We start from the raw sequence: 13,045 nt of genomic DNA on the forward strand, positions 1-13,045 counted from the left end.
GTGCAACTTTACTAAAAAAGTTGAGTTTAGCTGTCTTAGATACACTTGGACATTGGACACACCAAGCCTGGTAATCTGAGGCAGTTTAGAATTATTCTAGTAACCCAAATGTGACAGGTTTAGAGAAATTCAGCATAGAAAACAAGCTTGATTTCATAAGGAAGCAGAGAAGGTCAGTTTTCTTTCTCTCTGACCAGCCAAAAGTTTCCTACTGTAAACACACAAGGCTTGGCAGTGGGGGCAAAGAAGGCAGCCTTGAACAGTTATTTACCAGTGAATTCTTCTATTTTATAGATTATCAGGCAAGAAAAACAAGAATAAACAATAGAATGGGTTCCAATCCATTGCCTAATTAGTACATAGCAGAGTGGATTTTTTAGGTTGAGTTTTTTTTTAATCTTTATTTTTATGTGGTGCTGAGGATTGAACCAAGTGCTTCACATGTGCTAGGGAAGCCCTTTACCACCGAGCCACAACCCGGCCCTCTTAGGTGGAGTTTTGACACCTCAAGAAAGTACCAGATTGGACTCAGGTGGCCAAGTGCCCTTTGTGCCAAGTCCTGTGTTTCCAGGTAAGTGGGCGTTTCCTGTGATTCTTGTCCAGTGGCCATTAGTTATTTCCCACAAATTCTTCTGCCTGTTTCTCAAGGATTTAGCCAGAATGTGAATCTTTCCAAGTCTCACCTGGGTGTGCTGGCTGCACAGGTTAGCACCTTCTCACCCCAGCACTCTGACTGGGATCTGGGGCAACCAGACGATAGAGAAAACATACTCGGTACTCAAAGGGTTTGTTTTTCATTTTGAGTATACTAGGGCCCCCTCTTCCTCTTCAGATGAAGTGTTTTGAATATCTCTGCCCATCTGATCCAAATATATCCTATAAGGATGGACTTTTTTTTAAATGCTTCAGGCTGCCCTTTTGATGTGCTGGTCAAATCCTCTGTGTCCATTTTAAAAATAGTAGTTTGTCTAATTCACAGTGCTTTCTTTGAAATGCCTTCATTTGGGGGATGTCTACTCTTCTTAAATAGACTATGTCCACATTCCTCTAGGGCAGTTCAAGTTCTCCCATAGCTAAGCAGGGATCACAGTGTTTTCCAAGTTCAGTTTTTAAAAGGAATTAATTAGAGAAAACAGGACCTGACAAGTGTAAATAGGAATTTGATTATTGAATGAATACAAGACCTAACTACTTTCAACATATTTTGGAACCCTGATCCTCAGCTTTGCCTTGTACTGGTATCACAGGATTTCCTTCCTGTTTTAATTTGTAACTGATCATTTAATGTAAGAAACTTATTTACAGGAGATGAGTGAGATTTGGGCTTAATTTGAGTAGCTAACATGGGGTCATATAGCAAATGTTAATGGTCACCATGGAATGTCCTTCCCACCCAGAGTTCACTCAGATTCAGATAGTGACTGACTGTCCCTAAAGAGGACCAGGGTGGACAACCTCAGGAGAGCATTGATTTTTCACACTGGGTTTTCTAAGGGAAGTTCCCTCTGTTCTGACTCCCTCTTTTCCATCCTCAGGGCTGTCACATACCAGGACCAACTAGAAAAGATTAAACCCCAGATAATCCTAAGATTTTCTTGAAAATTTGACATGAGAACAAAAGACAGAGTTGTCAGCCAAATAACAAATTTAGAGAATCTTAATCATAGTAAAAACAGTTACTTTAGAATTCAGTTAGAACAAAAAAATCAATTGCCAACTCCTGGCAAAACTGTACTACATATTCATATGTATGTGAGCTAAATGGAAGCAATTCTAGAATTTTCTAGCAAGTGAAAATAGGGGTTGGTTCCTATTTTCATCTGCTGAGGGTCTTGAATATTTTGATACTTTTTCTAATTCAAGATGAACCTTCAGTTTCTAGTTCTATACACACATACGTACATATTTTTTGTTACTGTGGATTAAGCCCAAGGTTGCTTTACCACTGATCTACCTGCCCAATCATTTTTATTTTGGAGATAGGGCCTCACTAAGTTGCTGAGGCTGGCCTGAAACCTATGATCCTCCTGTCTTAACCTCCCAAGTCCCTGGGATTATGGGTATATGCCACACCTGGCTTAAAACAAAATATTTTTATTAAGATTGGTACATTTTTTGCCAGTCACAGTAGTGCGTGCCTGTAATCCCAGCAGCTGGGGAGGCTGAGGTGGGACAATCGCAAGTTCAAAGCCAGCCTCAGCAAAAGCAAGGTGCAAAGCAAATCAGTGAGACCCTGTCTCTAAATAAGATTGGTACATATCTTTAAGCTGCCCAAACCCTTTCAAAAAACACAATAAAGGTTATGTAAAGTAAGCCTTTAGCACTTACTTACATTTAATCTTCATAATGATTACCATGATCATAACTTTCTGGCTGGAAACTAGAGAGTCTAAGCGAACTTGTTCCAGTCCACACAGGGCAAGTAACAGAGCTTAATATAGGCAGTCCAAGTCCAGTGCTGGAAGTGATCAAGCAGTTCAACTAGTTCAAAAACTATGAAAGGGCCGGGGATGCTGCTCAGTGGGACACACACACACACACACACACACACACGTGAGATTTTCTTTCTATCTATCTATCAATCAATCAATCAATCTATCATCTATCTATCTATCTATCTATCTATCGGGTCTCTACCACTCACCTATATCTCCAGCCCTAGCCCCATCCCAATAATTTTAAATTGCAGAATCCATTTATCAAAAGCACTCTGATGTGCATGGCTACTGTGACTTACTGATGACACTGTATACTCCTAATGCCTACTACAACCCTGTAGACACAGTTAACAGCTTAGAAACCTCTGACACAGAAATTTAGTTCCACCTTTTCTTTTTTGGGGGTATGTGTGGGTGGGTACTGGGGATTGAACTCAGGGGCACTTTACCACTGAGCCACATTCCTGGCCCTCTTTTGTATTTTATTTAGAGACAGGGTCTCACTGAGTTGAGGCTGGCTTTGAACTCGTGATCCTCCTGTCTCAGTCTCCGGAGCTGCTGGGTTTACAAGCATGTGCCACAGCACCCAGCTCCAGTTCCATCATTTATACATGTGTAAATGAAATTCCCTAGGGGACAACTGACCTGCTTAAGGTCATACTTACCATGGAGCCTGGAATGGAATTCCAGTCTGCTTGTCCAGCTAGCATTATTGCTGCAGGATTCTGCTTCTTGAGCTGAATCTCAGTAGGATGAAAAGATGGTTAGTCAGTTAGGGTTGCTTGTGTTGTACCTTCAGATCCTGCCTTCTCAGCTTGGATGGGGTCTGCATGAATTCTTACAAGTGGCAGCAATGGCAGGCAGAAAAGAAAAAAAAAAAAAAGATGTACTATATTATTCCTCTCCTCTTCCTGGGCTCACAGGCCAGAGGGGACCATCATCACCACCACTATCTACCCATTACTGCTTTCCCCAAATGTGTCAAAGCTGAGTATATTCCTTGGAAATTTACCCATGTAGAAGTCTCACATCTCTTAGGCATGAATGCTTTCCTGTAGCGCTTAATACCATATTGTGAAAATACAGGCATCTTCATAGCTCTTGAGCTTACTGGAATTTTGGCTCCATGTTTGTGGTCTCTGTGATACATAAATCTATCAGCCTTTTTGTTGTTCATGAGTCAAGGATTTTTTTTTTTTTTTTTTATGCCAAGGATCCTAATTCACTTATAGGACCAGCCAGTTGATGGTGGGTTTCCTCTCTGGGAAGGGCAGATGTCCAATGGTGTCTGAATGTCATGAGTATTGGTCCTATAACTATATTCTTTAATGGTCCTGTGTACCTCAGAGTTTTTTGCTTGGCTCTAATTTGTCATTTTTGGGGGGTGATGCCTTGTGCCCTTGATTTGTTGACTCCCGTTCACAGGCTTTCAAATGTGGACTTTTCAAGAAATGAATGTGTGATGTTGTGTGGAAGCAGACTTGGAGACTTGCTTTCCATTCCTCTGAGAAGCGCTTTTTCCTTACTGTGTCCTTCCAATGTCTATGGAACCATCGCAGAGAAAAAGTTTAATGTGACATAAATAAAGTGATTTCCTAATTTTTGTGACGTATTTGTTGGGCATATAAGAACTTATAATTGGGCTAAATGGTGTCTACATTCTACTGTGAATTCTGAGTTTATAGAGCCCTCTGGAAATGTGATGACGACCATGGGCGCATTCTTCCTTTATGAGATCCATAAACACAAATGCCTCATTTCAGAAGAGTTCACCTCTGCCTTCATCTCCAGCTTCTTCAACAAGAAACATTTAATCTTTAGTCACTGAATCATTTGTGATCTGACCACAGGTAAGTGTATATGAGTAAAATGAAGCCCACAAAATGTCAAAGTCCTGGTGTGCAGGGCATCAATTATCTGGGTAGATTTTCTGTAATGACCCCTTCTGAGTCATTTAGTATCATACCCTTCAGAAATGCAGGGGAAAATAATTCATTCATATTGAAATTATCTTTGGGTCAATGGTCACTTGAAAATTTCCCCCACAAGTCGGGAAGGAAAGATGCAAATATATTTGCAGCAATATAAAACAGTATCTCAGAGAAGTGTTTTGGGAATTCACTGAGTTTGAGGTGAGGGAAGGCAGCAGTTTCAGAGTTGGGGGTGACTAAATTCAAGACTTAAAGGTCTTTATCTTGAGGGAGTGTCCACAATTGATATGCATAGTTAGGCTTTGAAATGCAACCAGCACTTTGACCAGCCTCAGGTCTCCCCCTTAGGGCAGAATGGAAGATGGAGAGGGAGATAGGAATTTTGTTCTTCCTCTCAGGCTAAAATGGAGCAGGAACTCTCTAAGCAACTCAGTACCTTAAGGAAAGAGCTGTAATATTTTTACTTAAATTAATGTAATCCCAGAGAAATTTATGAAAAAGGTGAATTATTTGGTACTGGGAATTGAACCCAGGGCACATTACCACTGAGCTTCATTCCCAGCCCTAATTTTTTGAGACAGGGTCTAAGTTGCAGAGGTTGGCCTTGAACTTGTGATCCTCTTGCCTCAGCCTCCAAAGGCAGAAAATGACCCATTTTCACATCTATCTCTAGATACTCTAGATGCAGGTGTGGAACTGGGTAACTTCAAGGCAGTAGAAATGCTGGGGTTTACCTTCTTTGTTTTGGCAGAAGGCAGACAGTGGTGCTGGAATTGTATGGAAGGCAGGTGGCTTTGCCTGAAACATTTGTTAAATACTTGATTACCTGTCACAGGTTGAGCATGCTTCACCCAAAAATCCAAAATCCAAAACTTTTTGAGCACTGAGAGCACTAATATAATGCTACAACTGGATTCTGCACAGTGAAACTTTGTTTCATGTGCAAAATTACTTAAGATATAGCATAAAATTACCATCAGCCTCTGTGGATAAGGTGTATACAAAACATAAAATACTTTTTTAGACTTGGTTCCCCCTCCCCTATATATCCCATTATGCACATGCAAATATTCCAATGCAAAAAAAGCTTCAAATCTAAAACATTTCTAGCTACAAGCATTTTGGATAAGGGATATTGAGTCTGCAATTCATTCCAGAAAGAGATGGGAATACAAAAACTGGGTCATATGGTCTTGATCTTTTGTGTCCACCTTCCCTTTGGGACTTTCTTCATCTACTCCCTATTGGCACCTGAGATCATTCATTGAGTCATTTACACATATACAAGGGTCCTTCCTCCAGACAGGGTGGGGTTTCTTAGATCTCAAACAATCTTGTACAAAGTTAAATAAGTAGAATATAACTTTTAGCTTAGAATAAAAAGCCCCTTATAATATTTTAAAAACAATTTTTGTTTAATAGAAGACTGCCACTGACCCACTTTGTGATATAATTCACTACAACAGTTTGGCTTTTTTTTTTTTTTTTTTAATGAGAAACATCTGAGTTGTACATACCACAGCTTCAAGTTTCTGTACCAACCCCCGCCCCCCTGGCAAAATGGTTTAACCAAACCTGAAGCATCTCTTTAAACATTGAAAATTTTTATAAAATTAACTTACAAAAACATCCCTATCAAGTTTGTAGTTTGGCGTTTACTGTACATTAGTCAAAAGCTCAAGCTAAAATCTGATTTTTAAAAAAATCCAAGTTTACATTATTCATAGGTTCAGCATTGTTAAAAAATATGCACAAATAACCACATCCATGCAATAAAATTTCTTTAAAAATTTAAAGCAATATAAAAGAGCAGATCTAGGTACTGAGCTGAACATTTTGGTTTATAACTGGTAGCTCAAGATCACTAGCTGATTGGAAGAAAACTGATTCTAAACATTTAAAATATGATTGTTTCAGTCAATCAGCTAGGTGCATATGAATTTTGGAACCATTTCTAAGGTGGGATCTGCTTGTTTCTCTAATATATATTCTGTGATGAACGCCACTGCTCATGGACCACGTTAGCTACGTTATAATAATGCTGTTTTACAAATAAATCAGAATTTACAAAGTGCGAGACTCTTAGGAAAACTGCCCTTTCCAGAGTTCCCTCAACCAATCAACTAACTTTGCCCAAATGCCGTGGGCAATTACTGCAATAGTTCCCTGTCCCCAAGGAAGGACTTCATTTGAAAGCTGCCCTGGAACCCCAAGAGCCCATTCTGGACAAGCCCAGAGGCGGGTGTCCACTGCAGATCCCTGGACATTCCCAGTGCTAAGAGTCACTCACACATTGGTCTGGGACCACAAGCTGGGCACCCATAGCAAAGAGACTGGTGGTATGGTGCTGGGATTGGCTGAGCCCTCTAGGTTGGGGGAGGCCCATTGGTGTACCGCAGCATGGGGTAGAAAGAGCGGGCGAAGTTGTTGGCCTGGGTGCAGCTGTAGTCCTCTTCGGAGGAGGGCAGGAGACAGGCCAGGAGCAGCAACAGCAGCAGGAGCAGCTGCAGGGGCAGCGCTGCCCTGATCACCCTGGAGAGGAAGGAGCGCCGTGGCTGTGAGCTGCCGGGGCCAGACATCCTGCCAACAGAGGAGAACTGATCAGGAGGTTCCAGAGGACACACTTACCTGCTCCCCTGACCCTCTGCTATGTAAGCAAGAAAATCCAGGGTGAGAGAGCAAAAGGCAGCCAATAGCAGGGGTCCTGTTTTGGAAGAGAAACCCCCAGAAGTTTCCAGGAGAAAGAAAACCAGATTTCTACAAGGACCTGCATAGTGGCACTGGCAGAGCTGGCACAGTGACTGTGAACCCTGGGAAGTCACTCCTGTGACTGTGAGGTCATTACCTGCTGTCTGTCTCATTCTCATCTTCTGTAGTTCCCTCTGCTCTGACCTGCTGGGAAAAAGAAACCAAAGAGTAAGTTGAAGACAGTTTGGTCCTATCAAAATGGCCCTTCCTTAAGTGATACACTTCTATAGCTCGTCTTCCTGCCACACTTGAGACTAGACTAAGACACCTGAGATTCAACAATACTGAGTAAGAAATAATTGGGTTTGTTAAACTATCATGTTGATCTGATTTGAGGGAGAAATCAGGAAACCCCTTTAACAAGGGCCCTCGTATTTTACAATGTACTATGATCCCAAACTAGTGTAACTGAGTAGGAGGACAGTCTTTGAGTCAGGTCCTTTTAAAAAGTATATTTTAATATTAAAAAAAAAAATCTTTGGAGGAAGCATTTCTTTTGATCAGAGTTAAAGCAGATCTGTGCTGTCAGGAACTGTCTTAAAGGAGTCTTGGAGTTCCAAGTTTCTGTCATCTCAGTGACTTTTAAAAATCACGTGTGTATGGGGCTGGGACTATGGCTCAGTGGTAAAGCGCTTGCCTAGCATGCGTGAGGCACTGGGTTCGATTCTCAGTACCCCATACAAATAAATAAATAAAATTAAAAATTAAAAAAAAATTACGACTGTGGTTCTGACAGAAGGCAGGGGCTCTCACCTTCGCTTGGGGAGCTGCCATGGCTGCTGCAGAAGGCTGGTCCCCAGAGTCTACCTCATCAAAGTTGAGCAGAGACGGGTCTGAGTTCTGAAAGCCACACCCCAACAGTTCAGTTCAGAATAGTCACAAGAGCACAGAACCATGCTTCACACAGTCTTCTAGGCCCTGCTCCCTCCCCGAGCCTACAGCTCCTCCTGAGCAGGGTCCTTCTCTTGCTCTCTGCCCTTGACTCGAAACCTTTTCAGACAAGAGAGAACATAACCAGGGCAAGGCCAGCCACGTTCACTGATTCCAGCTGACCAGGGGCTCACCAAGATCACTGTGGCCATCGAGACATCAAGTCTTGGGTGTACAGGAGGAAGTAGACATTCTAGAGTGGAGGGACCTGTCCCAGGTTTGGGGAGCCCACAGCCTGGGTATTCCTTTGGTTCTGAGTTATATCCCAGTTTAAAGAGAAGGAAGTTAAACAATTTAGAGAAGTGGTGAGAACAAAGGGACCAGGACAATAAAGAGGACGTGAAACCTCTGAAGTGAGTGAGATGATGTGGGAAGACCAGGCCCTCGTCCACTAAGGCAGATGTCCAGGGAAACTCTCAAGAAACAGCACTATTGAGATACAGGTGAGAGTGAAGCCTTGAGTCTGTTCGATTTGAAGGCAGAAATGATGACGGATGGCTGCTTTCCATAACCCCAGCCATGACAATTAAGGCAGTTACCGTGCTCTCTCCCTTTTCACATGACAGAACACGTGTGAGGAGCTTATGCAACTTTTATGGCCACACTCCACTCAGACCACCTGCTCTCTCATGGCCTCCTCACCACAGCAAGGCTACAAACCCTGCCTTCTGTCTGCCTCTACTGTGACATCTTAACCCATAAAAAAGCCACTAGGGGACTCACCTGGCTTCCCCGTAAGGACATTAGATCTTGGGATACTTGTTCTCGTAACTGTTTGAGTTTCTTCTGGATGACATGGACCTTCTCTTCAGCTTCAATGTAGTCTTCTCCATGCCCCTTAACGAGAAGGCTGGTGGAGAGCTCCTGTAGGGAGTTGACTTGAGGCTGACGTTCCACTAGTTCCTTTTTCAGTTGCTGAAATAAAAGTGTGTGAAATAGTTGTCCAAAGAGACGCAGGTGTGGCCACCCGAGGCTTTCTCAGTTCCCGATGAATGCTGAGCCTTCTACTTTGCCTGTGTCCTCAGTCTAGCACTGTTTAGAGAGCAAGCAGGTTGCACCCTGCCCCTGCTTTTTATTCCTTTCCACTCTGCAGATAATTATGATGCTGGAGAAATCAGAGGAAAGGAATGAGTGGGGTGGGGTAGGAAGACTTGAGCATCCAAAATTTTGGTACCTACAGGAATCCTGGAACTATGTCCCCAGGGCCTTATGTTTTTCAGGATGTTATTTATTTCGGAAGTGCCTGGGATTGAACCCAAGATCTTATGCACACTAGGCAAGTGTGCACTAGGCTCTACTACTAAGCTCTACCCAGCCCTTCTTATATTTAGACAGTATCTTGCTAAGTTGCCCAGGCTGGCCTAAAACTTGCAATCCTCTTGGCTCAGCTTCCTGAGTTGCTGAGATAACAGGCCTGTAACACCATGCCCACTTGTCAGGGTATTATAAACACTCATGTCCCCAATCCCTGAGAGTCTGAAAGACTTCTTGCTCTATCTCTTCATCTCTGCAAGTCATTGTGCTTCAGGATTGCAGAGGGCTGCTTGGTGGACAGCAAAGGGAACATGAGGGCCGAACTCCTGAGTCACAGCTCAGTCACAGTCACAGCACAGTCACAGTCACAGCTGCCTCTGGCACTGTCAGTGCACGGGAGCACTTTGACCAGTTGGAGCAGCCAGCAGCTAGTGATCTGCAGAACCCTGGAGAAAGGAACTTACCATTAGTTCTTTCTGGCACTCCTGGAGGACCTGGCGGTTTGCCTTTGGAGTGGTGACATGAGCCTTCTGCCTCCGGTTCTCAGCGCTTGCCAGCCACAGGAGCAGGTTTTGACTTAATTCGTGGAAATCCTTAAAAAACAACATAATCTAAGCACTGCGCCTTCTGGGCACCATGGGAGAGGAAGTGCCGAGAAGGCTGCAGGCTGCTTCTCAGCCATCAGTCACCCATTCTTCTAAGCCAGTGAATAAAAGGGCCACATCTCAATTACAGTACATGGCCTCAAACCAAGCCAAGGGGAGAGCAGGGGGAAAGTGCTAGCAGAAAGGAGGGGCTTCAGGTCATCCTCAACGAAGAGACCATGTGCATTCTTCAACAAGTTCACTGGGCTCCATGGCTAAGGGAGCTGGCCCAGGCTGTGGTGGGCTCTGTTCCCTAAAATGGGGTCAGAGCTAAACAGCAATGCAGTGTTAATAAATGCTGAGCACTTATATGTCAGGCACAGGGCTAAGATGACACACACCACCTCACTGAGTTCCAAAAAGGACCTGGGAGACAGGTACTAAAACGATGCCCATTTTTCAGATGAGAAAACCAAGACTGGGAGAGTCAGTGACTTTGCTTAAAGTCCAAAGCTATGAAGTTTACACCTGGATTAACTGTTCCTGTGTTCCATGACCAGGTCTGCCAATCACTCTGGCAGAAGGACAGAGATGGGGCAGTGTTGGGGTGGCATTCCTAACCTACAAAAATGTTTGCTGTGACCCTTACAGGTCACAGCGGGTGGGTGAGGCCAGGAGACTCAAGAAGAGGAGTGTGTGAGTGTGTGTGTGTGCACACATGCACGCACACTGGGGTGCATAACTCTTTGGAAACATACAGTAAAGCACACATTTCCTAGTACAAGCCACATCTGTGCCAAAGCAGTCTGATGACAGTAAAAATATCTGCTGCTCCCACCACATGGGCCTGGCCGCTGCCGGAGACAGGGCCTTGGGCTGAGTCAGCATACCTGGCACTGCATGAGCGACTGCCGCAGGTCCCCTCTCCAGCTGTCCACTGCGCCCTGGACCGCTTCCCAGCGCAGGCCCAGCTGGCGGAGTCTACTCTGGAGCTCTGTGGCTTCGGTGCTCTCAGTTGGCAGAGATTCCTTGCCGCTCACATTGACAGAGACCATTAATGCCTTGTAGTTGTCAAAAGCTTTTAATATCTCCTGCCACAGAGGGAAATGAGTGGGCTAAGTGCTCTGGAAAAGGAGGGGCTCCTTTGAACCTCAGAAGGGAGCAGGCCTTCCACACACTTCTCCGGGCTGTGGCTACTGAAACACAAGTGACCTCGCCTGTGACTGGCTGGGAAGCATCAGGTGAGGGAGCTGCCTTATAAGGCCAGGGAACCTGGCACGCTAGCCCGCACGGCCCGACAGCAGAGGCTGGTCTCCTTGCTGGTGGCCTCGCTGGATTAACTTCATGCTGGAGACATGAAGTGACCCCGCTGACTGCCACAGCCCTTGTGATTGACTTAATAAAATTTCTGGACCCAGATTCAAAGTCTTTTGGATAAAGTATATGTCACTTTTCTACCTCCAGATATCCCAGAAATGTTTTTTTCTAAGATGAATGGAAATCCCTGATACACAAACGCACAAAGTAAAATAAAAGTACAAATAGGAAGAGTGCTTGAATACCCCAGGACCCATTGCCCAGGGCCTCTAGAGCTCAGGTTTGTGTTCGGAACACCTCCAAAGTACAGGGCTTGAACTGCCTCTACTCTGCTCCCTAGGCTGGTCCAGGTGGGACCCAGGCTGATTATGGGGTGACAAATCACAACAGTATAGTAGGGTGACCAGATCAGGCCACAGGATATACCAACCTGGAACTATACATATAGTTCAGACTTAAAGGTGCTGGACAGTGGCCACCAGCACCTCCACAGTCTTGAGGTAGCTGGGTACAGTGGTATCTGCCTGTAATCCGAAGTCTGTGGCAGGAGGGTTACAAGTTTGAGGCCAGCCTTAGCAACTTAGTGAGACCCAGTCTCAAAAAAGAAAAAGGCCTAGGGACACAGCCTAATGGTTAAGTGCCCCTGGAGTCAATCCCCCATAATAAAAACGACAACAACAGAAAAGTCTAGAGGTGCCTGGGAAATCAGATCTGTCCATCCCTGGGGAATCTGAGCTATATCTCTCCAGTGCTGCTCTGGGTTTCAATCATTTGTAGATACTGTTCCATGTAAAAATAGAACCCTGCGACCTTGTCAGTTACAGAAGTGACGTGAAACAGGCTGACCTCTACCATGCTTCATCTGTGAGCTGCCACCTACCCAGCCCAGCAGTGCATTCATGTGCCCGTTCTCAGCTCCTCTCCCTCCAGGCCTCCAGCTCACCTGCAATCTCTTTACTCTGGGTTCCATTTCCTGGATGTTGGAGGGAGGCTCTGCCATCTTTAAAGTTTCAAGCTCTGCTTCAGTTTTTCCCAGCCAAGCAGTGATGGCGCTGATATTAGAGTTCAGCTGCTGCATGTTTTGTTTCATTCTGAGTTTACTGTGAAGCTCTTGTGCTTGAATCAGTTCCCATCTGTCAAAGGCACCTGAAACAAAGCCACCAATTTTTTAAAAAGCAATAATGCAAACAGACTTCTCTAGCTGAAGCTACTAGGGGTCAGCGTGGTAAAAGATATGTGGGGACACCCCTTGCAGAAGGATCTGGGTAGAGTTGTTCTCTCTTCCAGAATATGGCACAGCTCATTTCCCTGTGCCACACTCCCAAAGGCTGGAAAGAGGTGGGGACTTGGGGAGGAAACCCAGCATGGGACGGATGTGTGCTCTGGTCGCCAGCTCAGCATCTCAGTTCTCTGGTTCCTCCTTTGGTCCACCCACAATCACACAGAGCTATCAGCTTCACTTTAGATTTAGCTGAGCAAAAACTTTGACAGTTACTGGACTGGTCTAATGAGGAACATTTCAGAACACTTTATCACCTTTATTATTTATTTATTTTTTTGGTACTGGGGATTGAACTCAGGGGTGCTTAACCACTGAGTCAAATCCCCAAGCACTGCCCCCCTCCACCGCCTTTTAAAATTTAGAGACAGGGTGTCTAAATACCCTGTCTCTAAATAAAACACTAAGTGCCTCACCAAGTTGCTGAGGTTGGCTTTGAATTCAAATCCTCCTGTCTCAGCCTCCTGAGTCTTCACAGTTAATTTATATATATATATATGAAGTCATTAAAAACTTCATCATAGGAGGCATATTTTGTCAATGTTTAAAGAACGGTTTCCAAAT

At 44.3% G+C, this 13,045-nt stretch overlaps 1 protein-coding gene across 5 annotated transcripts in view; it reads right to left on the minus strand.

Annotated features, from left to right (window-relative positions):
• Positions 1–5,829: 5,829 nt before the first annotated feature.
• Syne2 (spectrin repeat containing nuclear envelope protein 2) overlaps positions 5,830–13,045 on the minus strand; it is a 336,103-nt gene continuing 328,887 nt past the window's right edge. For 4 of the 5 annotated variants that reach the window (XM_077109148.1, XM_077109147.1, XM_077109145.1 and 1 more), the window contains 7 exons: positions 12,146–12,348; positions 10,776–10,976; positions 9,766–9,894; positions 8,771–8,962; positions 7,871–7,957; positions 7,215–7,264; positions 5,830–6,949 (listed from right to left, as the gene is read on the minus strand). In XM_077109148.1, the coding sequence (XP_076965263.1) occupies positions 6,736–6,949; positions 7,215–7,264; positions 7,871–7,957; positions 8,771–8,962; positions 9,766–9,894; positions 10,776–10,976; positions 12,146–12,348 (1,076 nt within the window). In that variant the 3' untranslated portion in view covers positions 5,830–6,735. The remainder of the gene's footprint in view (positions 6,950–7,214; positions 7,265–7,870; positions 7,958–8,770; positions 8,963–9,765; positions 9,895–10,775; positions 10,977–12,145; positions 12,349–13,045) is intronic. The other variant, XM_076850387.2, reaches the window with a different exon arrangement.

Source organism: Callospermophilus lateralis, chromosome 3 (genome assembly GCF_048772815.1).
Source record: "Callospermophilus lateralis isolate mCalLat2 chromosome 3, mCalLat2.hap1, whole genome shotgun sequence".
Classification (NCBI taxonomy): Eukaryota; Metazoa; Chordata; class Mammalia; order Rodentia; family Sciuridae; genus Callospermophilus; species Callospermophilus lateralis.